The 16,164-nt window shown below is 43.6% G+C and overlaps 1 protein-coding gene across 4 annotated transcripts in view; it reads right to left on the bottom strand.

Moving 5' to 3' along the window:
• Positions 1-13,801, bottom strand: part of tns2a (tensin 2a) — a 54,014-nt gene extending 40,213 nt beyond the window's left edge. For 3 of the 4 annotated variants that reach the window (XM_055930882.1, XM_055930883.1, XM_055930881.1), the window contains exons 1-3: positions 12,791-13,801; positions 3,562-3,667; positions 3,246-3,283 (exon numbers count right to left, since the gene is read on the bottom strand). In XM_055930882.1, the coding sequence (XP_055786857.1) occupies positions 3,246-3,283; positions 3,562-3,667; positions 12,791-12,916 (270 nt within the window). In that variant the 5' untranslated portion in view covers positions 12,917-13,801. Of the gene's footprint in view, positions 1-3,245; positions 3,284-3,561; positions 3,668-8,699; positions 12,140-12,790 lie in introns of those variants that run through there. The other variant, XM_055930884.1, reaches the window with a different exon arrangement.
• Between the last annotated feature and the right edge of the window lie 2,363 nt (positions 13,802-16,164).

Raw genomic sequence — 16,164 nt, forward strand, 5'->3', positions numbered from 1 at the left:
TGAACATCCTATAGTCAGAGACCAACACACATATGGGGTGGCTGCTGCTGCCGTTGATCTTATTCGTGCAAGATGTCCCTGCCACTCATGAGAGGGTCTCTGAAAGCGCTTTGGAGGAATGAAGGAAGATCCCTAACTTATTGCTACTGCAATCCTTCTGCCAAAGTTAAAAATCTCTTGGACTGGCAAAGCAGATGTCATCGAAGCAGGTAAGATTTCCTCACTCTAATATTTGTCACATTATTTGTTAACCTTAAACGTGTTCCTATGGTGATAAGATACACAAGGAGTATACCAAACATTAGGAACACCTTCCTAATATTGAGTTGCACCCCCCTTTTGCCTCAGAAAAGCCTCAATTCGTCAGGGCATGGACTCTACAAGGTGTCGAAAGCGTTCCACGAGGATGCTAGCCCATTTTGACTCCAATGCTTCAAACAGTTGTGTCAAGTTGGCTGGATGTCCATTGGGTGGTGGACCATTCTTGATAAACACGGGAAACTGTTGAGCGAGAAAAACCCATCAGCGTTGCAGTTCTTGACACAAACCCGGTGCACCTGGCACCTACTACCATTCCCTGTTCAAAGGCACTTCAATCTTTTATCTTGCCCAGTTACCCTCTGAATGGCACACATACACAATCCATGTCTCAATTGTCTCAAGGCTTAAAAATCCTTCTTTAACCTTCACCCCTTCATCTACACTGATTGTAGTGGATTTAACAGGTGACATCAATAATCGATCATTGTTTTCACCTGAATTCAAATGGTCAGTCTATGTCAATGGTTCCCAAACTTTTTATAGTCCCGTACCCCTTCAACATTCAACCTCCAGCTGTGTACCCCCTCTAGCACCATGGTCTGCGCACTCTCAAATTTAGTTTTTTTGCCATCATTGGAACACACTATACGATACATTTATTAAACATAAGAATGAGTGTGAGTTTTTGTCACAACCCGGCTCGTGGGAATTGACAAAGAGCTCTTATAGGACGAGGGCACAAATAATAATAATAATAATAAATAATTTTGCTCTTTATTTAACCATCTTACATATAAAACCGTATTGTTCATCGAAAATTGTGAATAACTCACAACAGGTTAATTAATGAGAAGGGTGTGCTTGAAAGGATGCACATAACTCTGCAATTTTGGGTTGTATTGGGGAGAGTCTCAGTCTTATATCCTTTTCCACACACAGTCTGTGTCTGTATTTAGTTTTCATGCTAGCGAGGGCCGAGAATCCACTCTCACATAGGTACGTGGTTGCAAAGGGCATCAGTGTCTTAACAGCGCGATTTGCCAAGGCAAGATACTCTGGGCGCAAATTTTCACAGAACCGCTTGTTGCAATTTCGATGAGGCTCTCTTGTTCAGATATCAGTAAGTGGAGGCAGGGCATGAAAGGGATAACGAATCCAGTTGTTTGTGTCATCCGTTTCGGGAAAGTACCTGCGTAATTGTGCACCAGACTCACTCAGGTGCTTCTCTATATCACATTTGACATTGTCTGTAAGTTTCCTTTGCACACAAAAAATCATACAATGATGGAAAGACCTGTGTGTTGTCCTTGTTAATGCAGACAGAGAAGAGCTCCAACTTCTTAATCATAGCCTCAATTTTGTCCCGCACATTGAATATAGTTGCGGAGAGTCCCTGTAATCCTAGATTCAGATCATTCAGGCGAGGAAAAAACATCACCCAGATAGGCCAGTCGTGTGAGAAACTCGTCATCATGCAAGCGGTCAGACAAGTGATAATACAGATCTGGGCCCGTATCCACAAAGCCTCTCAGAGTAGGAGTGCTGATCTAGGATCAGTTTTACCTTTTAGATCATAATGAAGAAGAGTACAGATGTAGGGTCTTAATTTGATCACCCATCTGTTGCTGAGAATTTTCCTGCACAGCAGGAAATGCAAACTTGTAGTGTATTCAAGGTTTAAAAAGGTTTCGAAAGTTTGTAATTTCCACTCTAAAATGTCAGACTTGATTTGCCCTAACGAAAAATGTATCAACCCCTCAAACTATTTCCATTAATTATAATACCCATAATAATTCACATTTCCTCTTGCTGCAGGATTGTTTTCCTGCTGTAGCAAACTGGCTTAATTTAAAACCGTACATCTGTATATGCACAGGTTGGGATCCGCTATGTGGAAACGGGCCCTGGCCTGACACTGACCTGACCATCTGTCGATCTCTCGCTCTCTCTTTCATTCTCAATGACTGTGATAAAGCTCCGGTTATTACACTAGCATAACACAGAGGCTGGTCTTTTTATTGAAATCAGACAGATTTTCGTGGACAATAACTTATAAAACCCTCAGGGCCAGACGGATGTTGTACCATGTGTATTTGGGGTTTGTGTTTGCTCTTCTGTATGTGGTTTCAATAAAACCCCAGGCAGCTTCCTTCGATCCGAGCTTCCTGAATCCCAAGCTTTCATGGGCGAGCCCCTTTAGCCCTCAGCGCTGGCTCTTAACGCCAGATAACAGTTGAGATGGCCATGCCCCCGGAGGCTGGCCTGGCCTCTCCCTTCCTGGGCAGGACTGATGGCTATCGCTGCCTGGGCACCGACCACCCCCAGTCAACAGGACAGCCTTAGCTATCATCTCCAAACCCAAACACATCCAGGCCACAAACACAACAATGTGGAAATAATATCCCTCTGACAAAATCATTAATTTGAGGAAACACAGCCAGACCTTCACAATCCACAGGACAAGAGTGGCCTACATACTATTCCAGGTCTACTGCAGACGAGTTTGTGCCCATTCCTAGATAGAAATCATCAAATATGGAAATGATATTGAAAAAACAACTGGCTATGGACTTTTATTGGTTTGCTACTTTCCAAACCCACCCCCACTTATCTTCTAATGCTCTCTCGTCAGATGGAAAAGATGCTACGAAGATTGGAAGGCAATCTCTGCCACATGCTTTCTTCCATAATGCATGGCGCCCGCCGCCGCAGTCTGCCAAGTCTCTCCCTGCCCCAGGCCAAAGTTGGCATTCACTCCTCCATCAATGACCCTTTCACATGGAGCAACGTGGGGCTTGGGTGCGGCCGGTCCCCGTTCTGGGAATGGAACAGTGAAGCCTTCACATCAGTGGAAAGAAACTGTAGCCTTCCTTAACCCGCTGCAGCCCAACTCAGAGGTGGCATCTAGCTCATAGCGTAGGGACAGGGAGGACAATTCCAGAGTTGGGCAAGTTACGCAGGAGTGAATCAGTTTGGAGTCTTACCTTTGCCTCGCATTTCTTGTGAGTGGCTGTTTTACACACTGGAAAGAGAAGGATGAGAATGGAACAAAGGGAGACAGAGAATGGAGCAATTAGTCAGCTTCCATCATCCAGGTTAATTTTGTGTATTTGATGTAGCATTGTTAAAAACATGATCTAACTAAGCTGAGCTCCCTAGACAACAATCAGTCAGGAGGTTGTTGGCTCCGAGAGAGACAGCTAGCTAGAGCTGACAGGAGTGCCAGCTGAACAGGATCCTCCATGGAGGAGGGTGGCGAGAGAAAGAGAGAGAACGAAAGCGGGAGAGAGAGACACTCACCTCGACAGAAGGACCCTGTGCTGTCCACACTCTGACGACACACCCCACACTGACGCCTCTTCCTAAAGGTCTTCTCCTTGAAGACATGGGGCTCTTCCTTGCCCGTCTGTCAACACATAGGTACACACACAGTCACAAACTCAGTACTTAGGGAGAAGCACACACACTAGCAGGTTGTTGGCGTGTTTGAGTGAAAGGAGTTTTGCAGTCAGGTTTTGCTTTCCTTATTTCTGCTCCAGAACCTCTGGATGGTTGGTCCTATATAACGGAGGTAATCTTCTAGTAACACGCCCGTGATCCTACTTTGTTTCACAACCTGAAATTGGCTTTGAACATGAGACTGCAGGGGTATGGGAGTTACACGTTTCATGGCATGTTAACTAAGCCAATGGAAACAAATGGTTGCTCTGCTCTTACACACAGACACACATTCACACACTCTCTCCCTATGTCGTGAACTAAGGAAAGAAAGGATGGAGAATGTTTGTGGAAAAAATGAAGGCATAGAAACACCCACTCAGATATACTGAGGGCAAATCCACCAGTTAATGTAAGCCCTCAGAAGTGTCCATGTTCACGTGTGCACAGTACAATCTATCTACTGCCTCAAAGCCTGTCTGTTTTCATTGGTCCGGAAATCAAACTGAAACATATAATGAACCTTTGTTACGGCAGTGTGTGCTTTTCCTCTTCAGTAAAGGGGCTGTTTGCACACTTTTCCATTCTCCTCTCCCGCTACGACTGGGCACTATTTGGACAGCTGGCAGGAGACTGTGCTTACCATGTTCACTACGCAACTGTGTGGACACCCAGGGCTGGCAACCCCCCCCCCCCCCCCTCTCCCTGCCCACCCATGGCCCCACCTCACCACTGACCCCAAGCATACAAGGCATGACACTAAACAAGTGTCTCTCTGAAACTTTCTGCCTGTCTGCAGCCACGGAGTGGCCCGGGAACAAAGTTTAAATAGAGATATTAATTAACTTCACCGTAAGCCTACTGTTGTGTGTGAGTAAAATATTGTAAGCAGTTTCACACATACTGGGCATGGTTTCACAATTTTTTTTGCAAAAGACACGATCACTCTGCATTACAGACCACCTGGCAGACAGACAGAGAAACAGACGGACGGACGGACTGCAGCGCCTGCATACCCTGGGATGAGTTCAGAAAAGGTGCAATGTACTGAATGTTGCAGAGATAAAACGCTGACATGACTCCTTACTTTACTTGTCAGAGAGACATTCCAGTCATTGTGAACACTTCACAACATTGTGCAATACTGAAAAACGGACCTGGATACTGACATAAGCACAAGCAGCCGGCCACAGATGGTAAACGCTCAGTTGAAACAATGTGCAAGTTGGGGCCTTACGATAACAATAAGGTGTAACAAATTAAAATGTCCCCCATGTGAGACATGTGTCTCATGGATGACATAATAGGAATGATTGGCTCTCTTTGGATAATCATCTGCCAAATGAGAGCTGTGAGGACAGGATGGAGGGAAAGAGAGATGGGGGGGAAAAGATAGATAAGGGTATCTAGTGAAACTGCTACACTCTTAGTAAAAAAAGGTGCTGTGTAGAACCTATTTGCTGTCCCCATAGGATAACCCTTTGAAGAATGCTTTTTGGTTCCAGGTAGGACCCTTGTGGGTTCCATGTAGAACCTTTTCCACAGAGGGTTCTACCCAAAAGGGTTTTTACCTGTAACTAAAAAGGGTTGTATCTATAACCAAAAGGGTTCTCCTATGGGGACAGCCGGAAACTCCTTTTTCAAAGTGTACACAGCAACTTGAAAACTTAGACTGGTTGAGTTGATTCAAACCAAATATCTTGGTTTCCCCTCCGTCTTTACAAAGTTTGTCTGTGGTTTTCATGATTTTTCGCTCTCCAGTCATTAGTTTACATATTTGTACAAAAACATGCTAACATTCTCCTCATACTGTACTTTATTTATACAAACATTATTTATTATTACAAGTTCGCAATGTTCACCAACAGGCTATATATCCCATTCACCATCATGGCAAAGTATGTCTAAAATGGGCATGCATAACATCTTACCTCGTTAGCCGCCCAAATAGAACTTCAGACTCTGGGTTAAAAAAAATTGCGGACAGTTGTCTGTTACAACCCCTCCTCTCCTAAAAACACCCTTCAAGTACACACCAGTGAGTTGCTACCTCACAATCCTGACTGTTTGTGTAGTCAGTCAGTGTAATGGGACAACCTTTATCGCCAAGTCCCTGTGTCTCCCGTCTGCTCTGGGACAGCCCCCCTTCCCCCACCCCCCCTCATCCCCCAGGCATCAACAGCAGTTCAGCACACAAAAGGGTTCTGTTCTCTTATTTTTATGTCGTCCAGCCCAGAAAACCAGAAGTTCCTTAGTCAAAGAACCGCTTTTTGAAAAGAATCCCTCCCTTTCCTTCTCCCTGTCTACCAGAAGCCCGCAGAACAGAAGCGTGATTGAAGGGAGGAGCCAACACAGATGCTACACACATCCATCCCTACAGACCCCCTGGATGCTCTGACTCCCTCTTCCCCTCCAAAAATAGGTTGATATTTAGTTTACACAATGATGGTTATTGTGTGGCACTCTCTCTACCGGACTGGACCCACTGACCCCAGGCTAAAGCGAGGCCAAGGGCCCAAGGCAGCTGGACTATAAAGATACTCCATAAGGGTAGGTCTTCTCTTGGGTTTCCCTTTAGACTCCAATATCTAAACAACTGAAGCTGTATTTGGACCTGAATGTCAACTCCTCTGATGTTGTGGCGCACTGGCTGGATGAGGGAGAAGAGTTGAAGGAGAAGAGCTGAAGAGCTGCAGAGCAGCTTACAGTGTTCACTGTTCAGTGCAAGAGCATCATACTTTATGTGCCATCTGGTAAAATTATTACGGTAGCATAATAACATTTGTAATATGCCATCTTCTCTCCACTATAAGTCTTTGTGACTCATATTGTTACAGGGGTTGTTTGTGTATATGTGTGGGTGTGCAGTACAGTCCCCCTCCCTCGATTTAAAGCCAGTGTGTCACAGAAGTAGATCAAGTGTGTGTGTGTGTGTGTGTGTGTGTGTGTGTGTGTGTGTGTGTGTGTGTGTGTGTGTGTGTGTGTGTGTGTGTGTGTGTGTGTGTGTGTGTGTGTGTGTGTGTGTGTGTGCATAATTGTGTGTGTGTTCTCTCTGTATTCCCCTTCCCTTAATAGAAAGTCTAAAGATGCGGATGTGTGTGTGTCTGTGTTTGAATGTGTGTGCACGTGTTTATGTGTGTGTGGATGTGCACGTGTTTGTGTGTGTGTGTGTGTATACGTGTGTGTGTGTTCTCTGTGCAGCCTCCGTCCCTTCCTCCACAGAAGGCCAGTGTGTCTCAAAAGGGTGGGACAGGCAGCGGAGGGAACAGAGACAGCTTGTTCCAGTGGTGAGGTCAGCGCTGCGCCATGACACACTTCCTGTGTAGCCCTCCTCACTGTTTTAACCTCTGGTGGTCAGCCACACTGCTGCTGTCGCTGGCTAGGGTCCTCTCCTCTCACATTCCCAATCCTGATCCTGTTGTTCAGGGGCCGTATCTCTCAGAGTAGCACTGCTGATATAGGATCAGGTCCCCCCTTTCCATTGTATTCTTATTCATTTTGATCTAAAATGCAAAACTGATCGTAGATAGGTAATCCTACGATGAGACTTGGGCTGGTTCTACTGTGTCTCTGCTCCTTTCTGCCTCAGAGTCTGAACCACAACACTGCTGCTGGAGTGGGCCCTATCTATCAACTGATAAATGACACGCTCAGGTCACTGCAGTACACAGCAGCGCCAGTCTATTAGCAGTAACACGGTTATCACTGCCAAAGGAAAGATTGGACAATGTTATCGTGTTACCTATCCACTGTGGTTTCCCTCATGTTATTGTGTTCAGACCTCAGGGAAGAAACTTTTGACATGGGAATATGATATTGGAGGAGATTGATTGGATGATACATAAAGCACACATCCACGTCTCCCCCTCACACACACACATTGTACACAACACATACAAAGAAAGCACACACACACACACTACCTGGTTTACCATCACCAGCTGGTTATTAAAATTGACATTTGTCATTAAGTTCACACACCCGCAAACACACACAGTCTTGCATTTCCAACCAATTTAGGACTCCTCACATTTACATACCTTTTTAGGACCATGCTTTCACACACACACACACACACACACACACACACACACACACACACACACACACACACACACACACACACACACACACACACACACACACACACACACACACACACACACACACACACACACACACACACACACACACACACACACACACACACACCTCTAAGGAGATCAAAATACACTTTCACAAAATCATAATAATGGTAAAGGATTGGGAAATTGCTATGACGCAGTAATAAACACAGAACACATTGGGGATGGAGATGCGGGAGGGGAGGGGTGCGCATGGAGTCATATGATCCTTTAACCACTTTCCTTTAAGGCTTTCTGTATCAGACCTGCAAGAATACTGCTCACTTAGCCTGCTATGACATCGGATTATACTGTGATTGGGCAAATAGACTCCACTAAGGCGAGGGTATTCATCTCATAGTAAAACCACAATATCAGTACTCTGGAATTTCAAATGAGTATAGTTTACCAGAGGATGATTACCCTGTGGAAGAGTCTGGAATATCTCATTCAGTCGGACAGATAACCCTGTCCGATGTGCTGCTGTGTAACTTTCGACTAGTGGGGTGTACTGTCAAAGAACAAGCGAGTTTGGAAAGATGACTAATCCACTAATCTAACCGTGCAAAAACATTTACAGAAAAAGATCATTGTTTATTAAAAAAAAGCTAACAGCACTCGAACATTTGACAAGAGACTATAGCTATTGATGTCAACATGACAACATTTTGAGGGAGATGGCAAGCGCAGCGTGCGCAAATTAATGGGATGAATACTGTTAAAGAGGATGCTTACACAGTCCCCCACACCCCAATGTAACACTTTGATTCCCTCACGAATTTGCTTTATTTGATTGACCATAAGTAGTACTATGTAATACTAGTCCTACAATAAAAATACATTTCAATAATAATTACTTTTCCATTATTTTCTTACCTTATTCATTTCTTTTTCCTTTAAATCTACGCCTCGAGGCATAGGTCCGAGTTAGACTTTTTAGTTCAAAAGTTCTCTTACATCCCCAAAAAGTCCTCAAAACATAGTTTGCAACTAAAGGTTACCTTGTTTCTGTTAGTCTCCCTCTGCTCTGTCGCTGTGGGTGGAGCCATTAAAGGAAAGGCTATTGTGGAATTGAATGACTGGAATTCCACTCTGTGATTGGTCAGATCTGGGAGGGGAGAGTGAAGAAATTTCCCCAGGATTGGTGAGGATTGGGAATTAGATATGTCATTTCTGGGGGTAAGTCAAAATGGTCCTAACATTGCATGTTAACCATCATTAATTTTCTAAACTGTCATGGTTGTTTTGGTATAATTGTGGTAAGACAATTATAGATCCAAACTTGTAAATACTCTCCAGACACAATCCCGCCAAAAAGGCACCTTGTGTGGTTATGTAGCCCTCTCTGACTCTCTCTCTCTCTCTCTCCTCTCTCTCGCACACAGGCACGGACACACACACTTTTTAATGCATGCACACAGGTTGCAAGATTAGACATTGGCATAATAAAAGGTGAGCCAAACTCGTGTCAAGTTACCGATAGCACAAGAGCTACACCACGTGGGGGGAAGAGAGAGGTGCAACAAGTAGTGTGCAAGTGCGTCAGTTCTGTGGCGTAGCACATTTTCACACAATCCAGAGGTGGTCTTGTGAGTTCCAAATCAACTTCTAGCCCCTATTCCCCAGCCACATCTGTCCATCTGAGAGGATGGGATAGATGGAAGCATTATGTCGATATTTCTACCCAGCCAACTAGAAGCCAAGATGAAACTATTAAATGCCATAATGCTCAAGAGAATAGTCAAAAATACCAATAATCTGTGACCTTGACAGGATTTAGGACTATTCATAAATAGGAGAGTAAACACATTCTTAGAAACATGACTATAATGACTGAGTATATCTGTGTCCGGGAGCTACGTTTATCTAACCACTACATCATTGGAGTGTAACTCACAGGAATCCCAGAACAACACATAGGGTAATTCAGTCCAGCCGTAAAAAAGGCCTAAGCGCCATGGAATTTCCGGCTCATGTGAAAACGGAGGGACCGGGGACGTTTATTTGTCTATAGCTTTTTTCTATTGGAGAGGAGTGGAGGAGAGGGGGAGGGGGGGGGGCAGGAAGGCCACAGGAGAGTTTAACAAAATACAGGGATACTTCCTCGAGTTGACAAGATGCTTGGAGTCTGGGACTTGGAGAGGAGGGTAGGGTTGGGGGATAGATGAGGGATGGGGATTTGATTACAGCTGTTGAATTGGCCCTAGAACCAATTTTATTGTCACATCCTCAAATACACATAGACATGGATGGACAACAGGTTGATGTTTATTGTCATGAGTCTTGTCCTGGAGGCAGAACTGAGAGATTTCCCCTTAGATAGCAGCTGCAAAATTGTAAACATTCATGAAAACCAAAATATGTTAGGGATAGGCATTTGGGTTAGCACCGTGGTTAAGGTTAGGGTTAGGTTTCAAATCAGATTTTATGACTTGCAAGCTGTGCCAGCAAGTGACCACTCTGCAGAGCTGCCTCCCGAGGAAGATTCATGATGAAAAACGCTAACTTGCGGATGGACATGTCTAGTTATGTACAAAGAAAGATATATGGACAGAGACAACTACAATAGAGAGGGGGGAGCAACAGCGTTTGAACCTCAAATAGGGGTCGGATAAGCCTGTGTCGAGATCAAATCAGGCAGAACTGCCTCGCATCATTACAACTTTAACTGTGCAGAGATACTGAGAAACTGAGTCCGAGTGAGCCTGACTGATCCTCATCGGTACTGAACATATAGAATGATACCTCTAAAGTAAAATACTGCTTTTAGCTTAAGTTCACTAAATACAAAGGATATAACACTTTGGGGAATAGGGGAAATGAATGGAGCAACATGGAGGTAAAGGAAAAAGGTTTTGAGAGTGGGAACATTGGCCAAGAGGAAATGGGGTGGGGGAAAGGGGAGTGAAGGGGGAGCTGTATTGCTTGAGGAATGATTGTGTAAGACAGCGCTAAGCCAAAGGTTGATATGGTACAGCTGTAGAGAGAAGAGAGAGAGAGAGAGAGAGAGACTGACTATGAATACATACGCACGAGAGTAAACAAAGCTAGGGTCTCTTTGGGGTTGTATTTATCTTGGGAATATTTACATTCATTTTCCACGAGCGTAATACAATGCTGAATCATATCCCACTTACTTTATGTGCCCTCCCTACTCTCCCTGCCAAATTCCAGCTCATTCCCAAAACAATTCCTACTCTTTCAAAAAAACACTCTTTTGCATACAATATTATCTTCAGAGGTTCTGTTATTTAAATGGGTGGGTCTGGGATTTATTGGGGTGGCAGGTTTTGGAGAAAGGAAAGGCTTTACATTTCCTTTTCCCATTTCTCTACTTTCATCTCATACTCTGCCCCACACACACAAACATTCCTCAAGTACTGGTGACAGTTTTGTTCTAAACCAGAGGAGTCAAGTCTAGTCAAAGCTTCCCTGGGGTTTGACTAAAGTTTGACCACAGATAACAGGAAGTGAGTGATTTTCCATATGAGTGAGTTTGTGGTTATGTGTGCCAGGGGAACAGTGTGTTTATGTGTATTTGTGTCTGTGTCTGAGTGAGCATTATGGATCGTAGAGGCTATTTTTACCCTTGATTCGCCACTGCTCTTTTCTGTGTTGGGTGTGTAGAAAATGCCTGTGGAATATGGTCGCTGTAAGGCAGTGCCAGTTTAAAGCGTTGTTGGCTCTTTAAGGAATTCAAACTATTTTCGTTTGACCTTTGAAGGGATGAGTAATCTGAGCCTGCAGAACCGCTGTGTTACATCTGTAACAGGTGGAACAAGAGGAACATCTAGTTATCTATTCCAATCGAGTCACTACAGTGTTGTTGTACTCTATCTTCACATTCAAGAGATGGAGAGCTGGCCAGCTCTGGCTTAGGGTGAGGGGATCATAAGCCAATATCACAATGTTCTCTGGTGATCAAGATAGGCTTTGAAAGAGTGAGTACCATATCACGATAGATTCAATCGCCAAGCAGAAATTACACCTCTGGCTTTGATCCCTGTTGTGCATTTGGCTACAGCAAATTGTGTTTTTCTTTTGCCTGCCAAGTAATTGAATACTATAAGCCATTAATGGAGCTTCTCTATGATAACACAACCAGCCCACTCATAGGATGTACTGTAGCCAGCAGTATAACAAAGCTGTGACGCATCATGACTCATAGCACATAACCTGTGAGGCTTAAAAACAATCACCAGTATAACCACCACCTTGCCTTTGGCACCCAATAAAAAGCATTGCCATTCTAGCAACAGGAAAACAGGCATCGGCCAGAAGGACACTGTTGTGAAGTGTATTTATTAAGAAGTCAATGATATCTCTTCCATACTTATCTGTTCATGGCGCATTTTTGACATTCACAGCTGCAGCCAAACCAGTCAAAATTAAATCAATTCCTCAGAGGCCACCAATACTGTACATCAGCTCTGTGATAAGTAAATAATAATTTAAATGAATAGCTTGAGAGCATGAAAAGAGGATGATCCATTCTGACTGCAGACTCCAGTTCCCACACCCACACTGACGGTCAGTTGGATGCAATAGACTGACGTCGTCCAAGAGGCTAAGCATTCCCACGCTCCACAGCATGTGCTGTAACCATGGAGACTTACAATAACACTCATGTACCCAAACAGGGTTCCAATTATACACAGACTCTTGGGGGTGCCCGACATCTCTTTCTTTGACAATTTCCATTCTGATGAGGGGGCCATGATTTTTTTTATGGGGGTAGACATCCCTCCATAGCCCCGTGTAATTCAAACCCTGCACCCAAACTTGGGCACAGACACCAGACACAACTCAAAGAAACAAGCACGCTAATATACACAGACCAAACACATGCACTCAAATGTATGAGTATATCATGCATGATGTGCAAGGTTTCCTAAAATACAGCTCTTTTGTATTGGACCAGCTGTGGCCCCATTCATAACCCTAGACAAGCCCACCCAGACACTCACCTTGGTCAGCTTCATCTTGACGCTGTTGGACCTCTCTGGACCTCGGCGCTTCAGTGACCCTCTCACCAAGGGCACAGGCTCTGCTTCCTCCCCACAGCAAGGCTCCGCACTCAGGGCGCAACCCATATAGAGATGTGGGCCCTGGTGCTCTCTTTCTCTCCTGTCCTCTCTTTCCCTGTCCCCCGCTCCCTATACTCTACCAGACACTGTTTTCCTGCGTACTTTCAGGCAGCTGTTTTTGTCGGCGGACGCGAGGCCCTTCCCCTTTTCCTGGCTCCCATTCAGCCTCACGCACACTCACCAAGGGCCAGAGGATATATGTTCTCTCCCTCCTCTCCTTCTGTCTCACACAGACATATGCATCCCCCCATTTCAAATACTCACATATAGACATACAGTACATATATGGTCTCTCTCCTTCGTTCCCTCTCTCCCAGGCACAAATTGTTACCCTCTCTCTTTCCCTCTAACTAACTCTCTTCTCTCATACGCATATACAATACCTCTCTGTTTCTCCCTCCCTCTCTCGCTCTGAAACCGTCTCTGTTTCCTGCTCACACATACACAGTCATTTTGCCAGACATTGCATGTATTGTCTAGAAATGGGTTCACAAAGCAACAAAACCACAATAGTTGCAGTTTGGATGCTCTAAAAGACACAGACCTCTTAGCGTGGAGGCAGTCTCCTCTCCCTATGCTACTTACAAACGTGGAACTTGCAACATCAATTCCAAATACTTCCAGCAAAGTTGAAGTGGTCAGAAGTGCTGCTATGGCCATCCATCTACTCTAAACCTCTATCATTTTGTCTAGAGTAGACAAAGTTAACTTACTTTTACCCATTCTCACACTTTGCTACTGCTCCCAAAAGAGGCCCTTTATACTAGAGTGAGAATAACAGTATTATTCTTGCTTTGTTTTTTCCTCTGTCTTTTCGGTGTTCTTTGTTTATCCTGTTCAGAGTGTTTTGGCTGCTGCATGTGAACTCGCAGGACTTGGAGACCGTACCCCTTAAAAGGAAAATTCTTGATGTGCCTCCAAACCCTGTCTCTCACTCCCTTACTCCACCCCCCTTTTCCTCTCTCTCTCTTTCCCCTCCTACCTCGGTAGACTGAAAACAGCAGTAGGCCAGGCTATGTCATGTTGTTGTAAATGTGTTGCTCCCTCCAGACAGCCCTTGCAGGTATTCACCCCCAACTCTCTCTCTTCCCACCCCTCCAGTTGTGTCTGTTTCCAGATCCCCGCTTGTGTTTACAACTGAATCCTGCTTCAACCACAGTACAATTAACTCCTTTTAATCAGCTTACAGCCCATATCCTGTGTGGAGCAGACTGATCACAGGGAGAGGGTTTGGATGAAGCTGAGGATCTGTAGCTGGGCTTCCAGACAGTACTGGTTATCAAAGCATACCAGATACAGTGACACATATAACCATACTGAAAAAACACTCACTGTGGGTTTCTATACATTGAAAAATATGACAGAGGAGAGTAAGGACAGACAGAAAGATCATAGAGACCAAATATGGGATGAGAGAAACCCTGAGAGACAAAGTGCGAGGAGAGCGAGAAAGATAGTCACGACCAAAATTATTGTCACACTTCATAAAGATGAGCAAAAAAGACTATATGAGCTACATAATACAAATACTGAGCTATAGTATATTGTATGCAAAAAAAGGGGGCAATTCTATTATTTTATACTAATACAATTGCTCAATATTTGTATTTATTTAAAGGTAATAATAAACAATCTATAAAAGATAGGTGTCAAAATGATTGACAACACCTATTTAAAAAAAAAATACTTTCCATGATATCTGCGCCTATGGACTGCCCTCTTCAATTCAAACCATAGATTTTCAATGGAGATTGAGAAGGCCATTGCAAAATAAATTCATGTCAATTTGCTTCCTTATGTCTACTTCTATGCTCCTTTTCAGATGTTGCAAATCAACATCACAGATTTCTGTGATAAAGATGTATTATACTACAATGTACATATATGATATATTAATAAACACTATATTTTACACCGGTTGTCTTTGTGCATTTTTTCAGTGATGTAAATGAATGAGCCACATTCTCAAAGCTAGTATTTTTCAAATGATTATCGGTGTTAAGGGGCACCCTCCTTTAGCCTACCACTTTTTTGTGTCTTTCTACATCCAAACACACATTAGCATGAACTCAAATAGAACATAGTTGTCTGCATATGGTAAACCTACATTTTTGGCCGTTTGACCAAGGACAGATTTGCGCCAAGTGTGGGCATAATCCATAAACAGGAAAGAATAAAACATGGGCCATATCACAGACCACAAGACAAAAAGGGAATGTAACCAAAATGAAGTGCTGTATATTCAAGTACAATATGTGGGACTTACCAACATCTTCCCTTTAGGGAGGTTGCTCCTGGTAAAAAGGCTAAGTGAAAGCTGGCTATATTTAAAGGGATAGTTCACCCAAATTACAAAATGACAGTACAAAATGTACATCATGTCCAAATCATCCTAAAGTATCTAAAAATTGATTGTGTTACTCATTGACGTTACATATACAGTAGATGATTTGGAAATGAAGTGCAAAAATGCTAATATACCAAAGGTACAATTGACTTGTGCCACAAAATCCTAAAAAGTAAAACCAACAAAGTATGGACTGCTATCAGGGTAAGGAAAGCAATACGTCATTTGGGTAAACTATCCCTCTAATGTCTAGGAGTTAGCAAGCCAGGAAGTAAAGGACCAAATATCAATCAATCCTCATGTTAGGATTGGGAATTGTTGTCAGTAGGTAACTTGGGACATTTTTTAAATATGTTATCTCCCCCGATACAAAGGCCTGATATGAAACGTAGTAGTGGCAAAAGGTTGTAGTTATGGAAAATGGAGGAAACGGGTACAGAACAAGCGATGTGATGGAAATGTGCCAAATAGGAACCATCTTCATGATATTGAGGATACTATTAAGAGTAAAACAATTTTTTAACAATGTATGCAAATGATAAATAATAGGCGGTTAGGTAGGAAATTGAATATTCACATTCAAAAGTGACCAATAAAAGTTGCTTTTGGGAAGAAAGTTCAACTGTGACTCCTCAAAGCTGTGGTGAGCGTATTACCTTGTAAAATTCCTTTAATTCAACCTTGAATTCAGATCTGAGGCAAAGTTCCACACATTTCCCATTACTGACCCCCCTTAACCTTGACTGAACACAGCCAGGGGCTTTGTCTCTCCCTCCCAGGATAGGACATCTAGACTTCCCCTGGGGGCGGAGGCGCCTGCATTGGTATCCAGGAATAGACCATATGGGAGACAAGCAGGAAAAGATGCTGGGAAAATGTCAAGAGTTTAACAGTGACTCGGAGCACA

Source organism: Salvelinus fontinalis, chromosome 8, assembly GCF_029448725.1.
Source record: "Salvelinus fontinalis isolate EN_2023a chromosome 8, ASM2944872v1, whole genome shotgun sequence".
Classification (NCBI taxonomy): Eukaryota; Metazoa; Chordata; class Actinopteri; order Salmoniformes; family Salmonidae; genus Salvelinus; species Salvelinus fontinalis.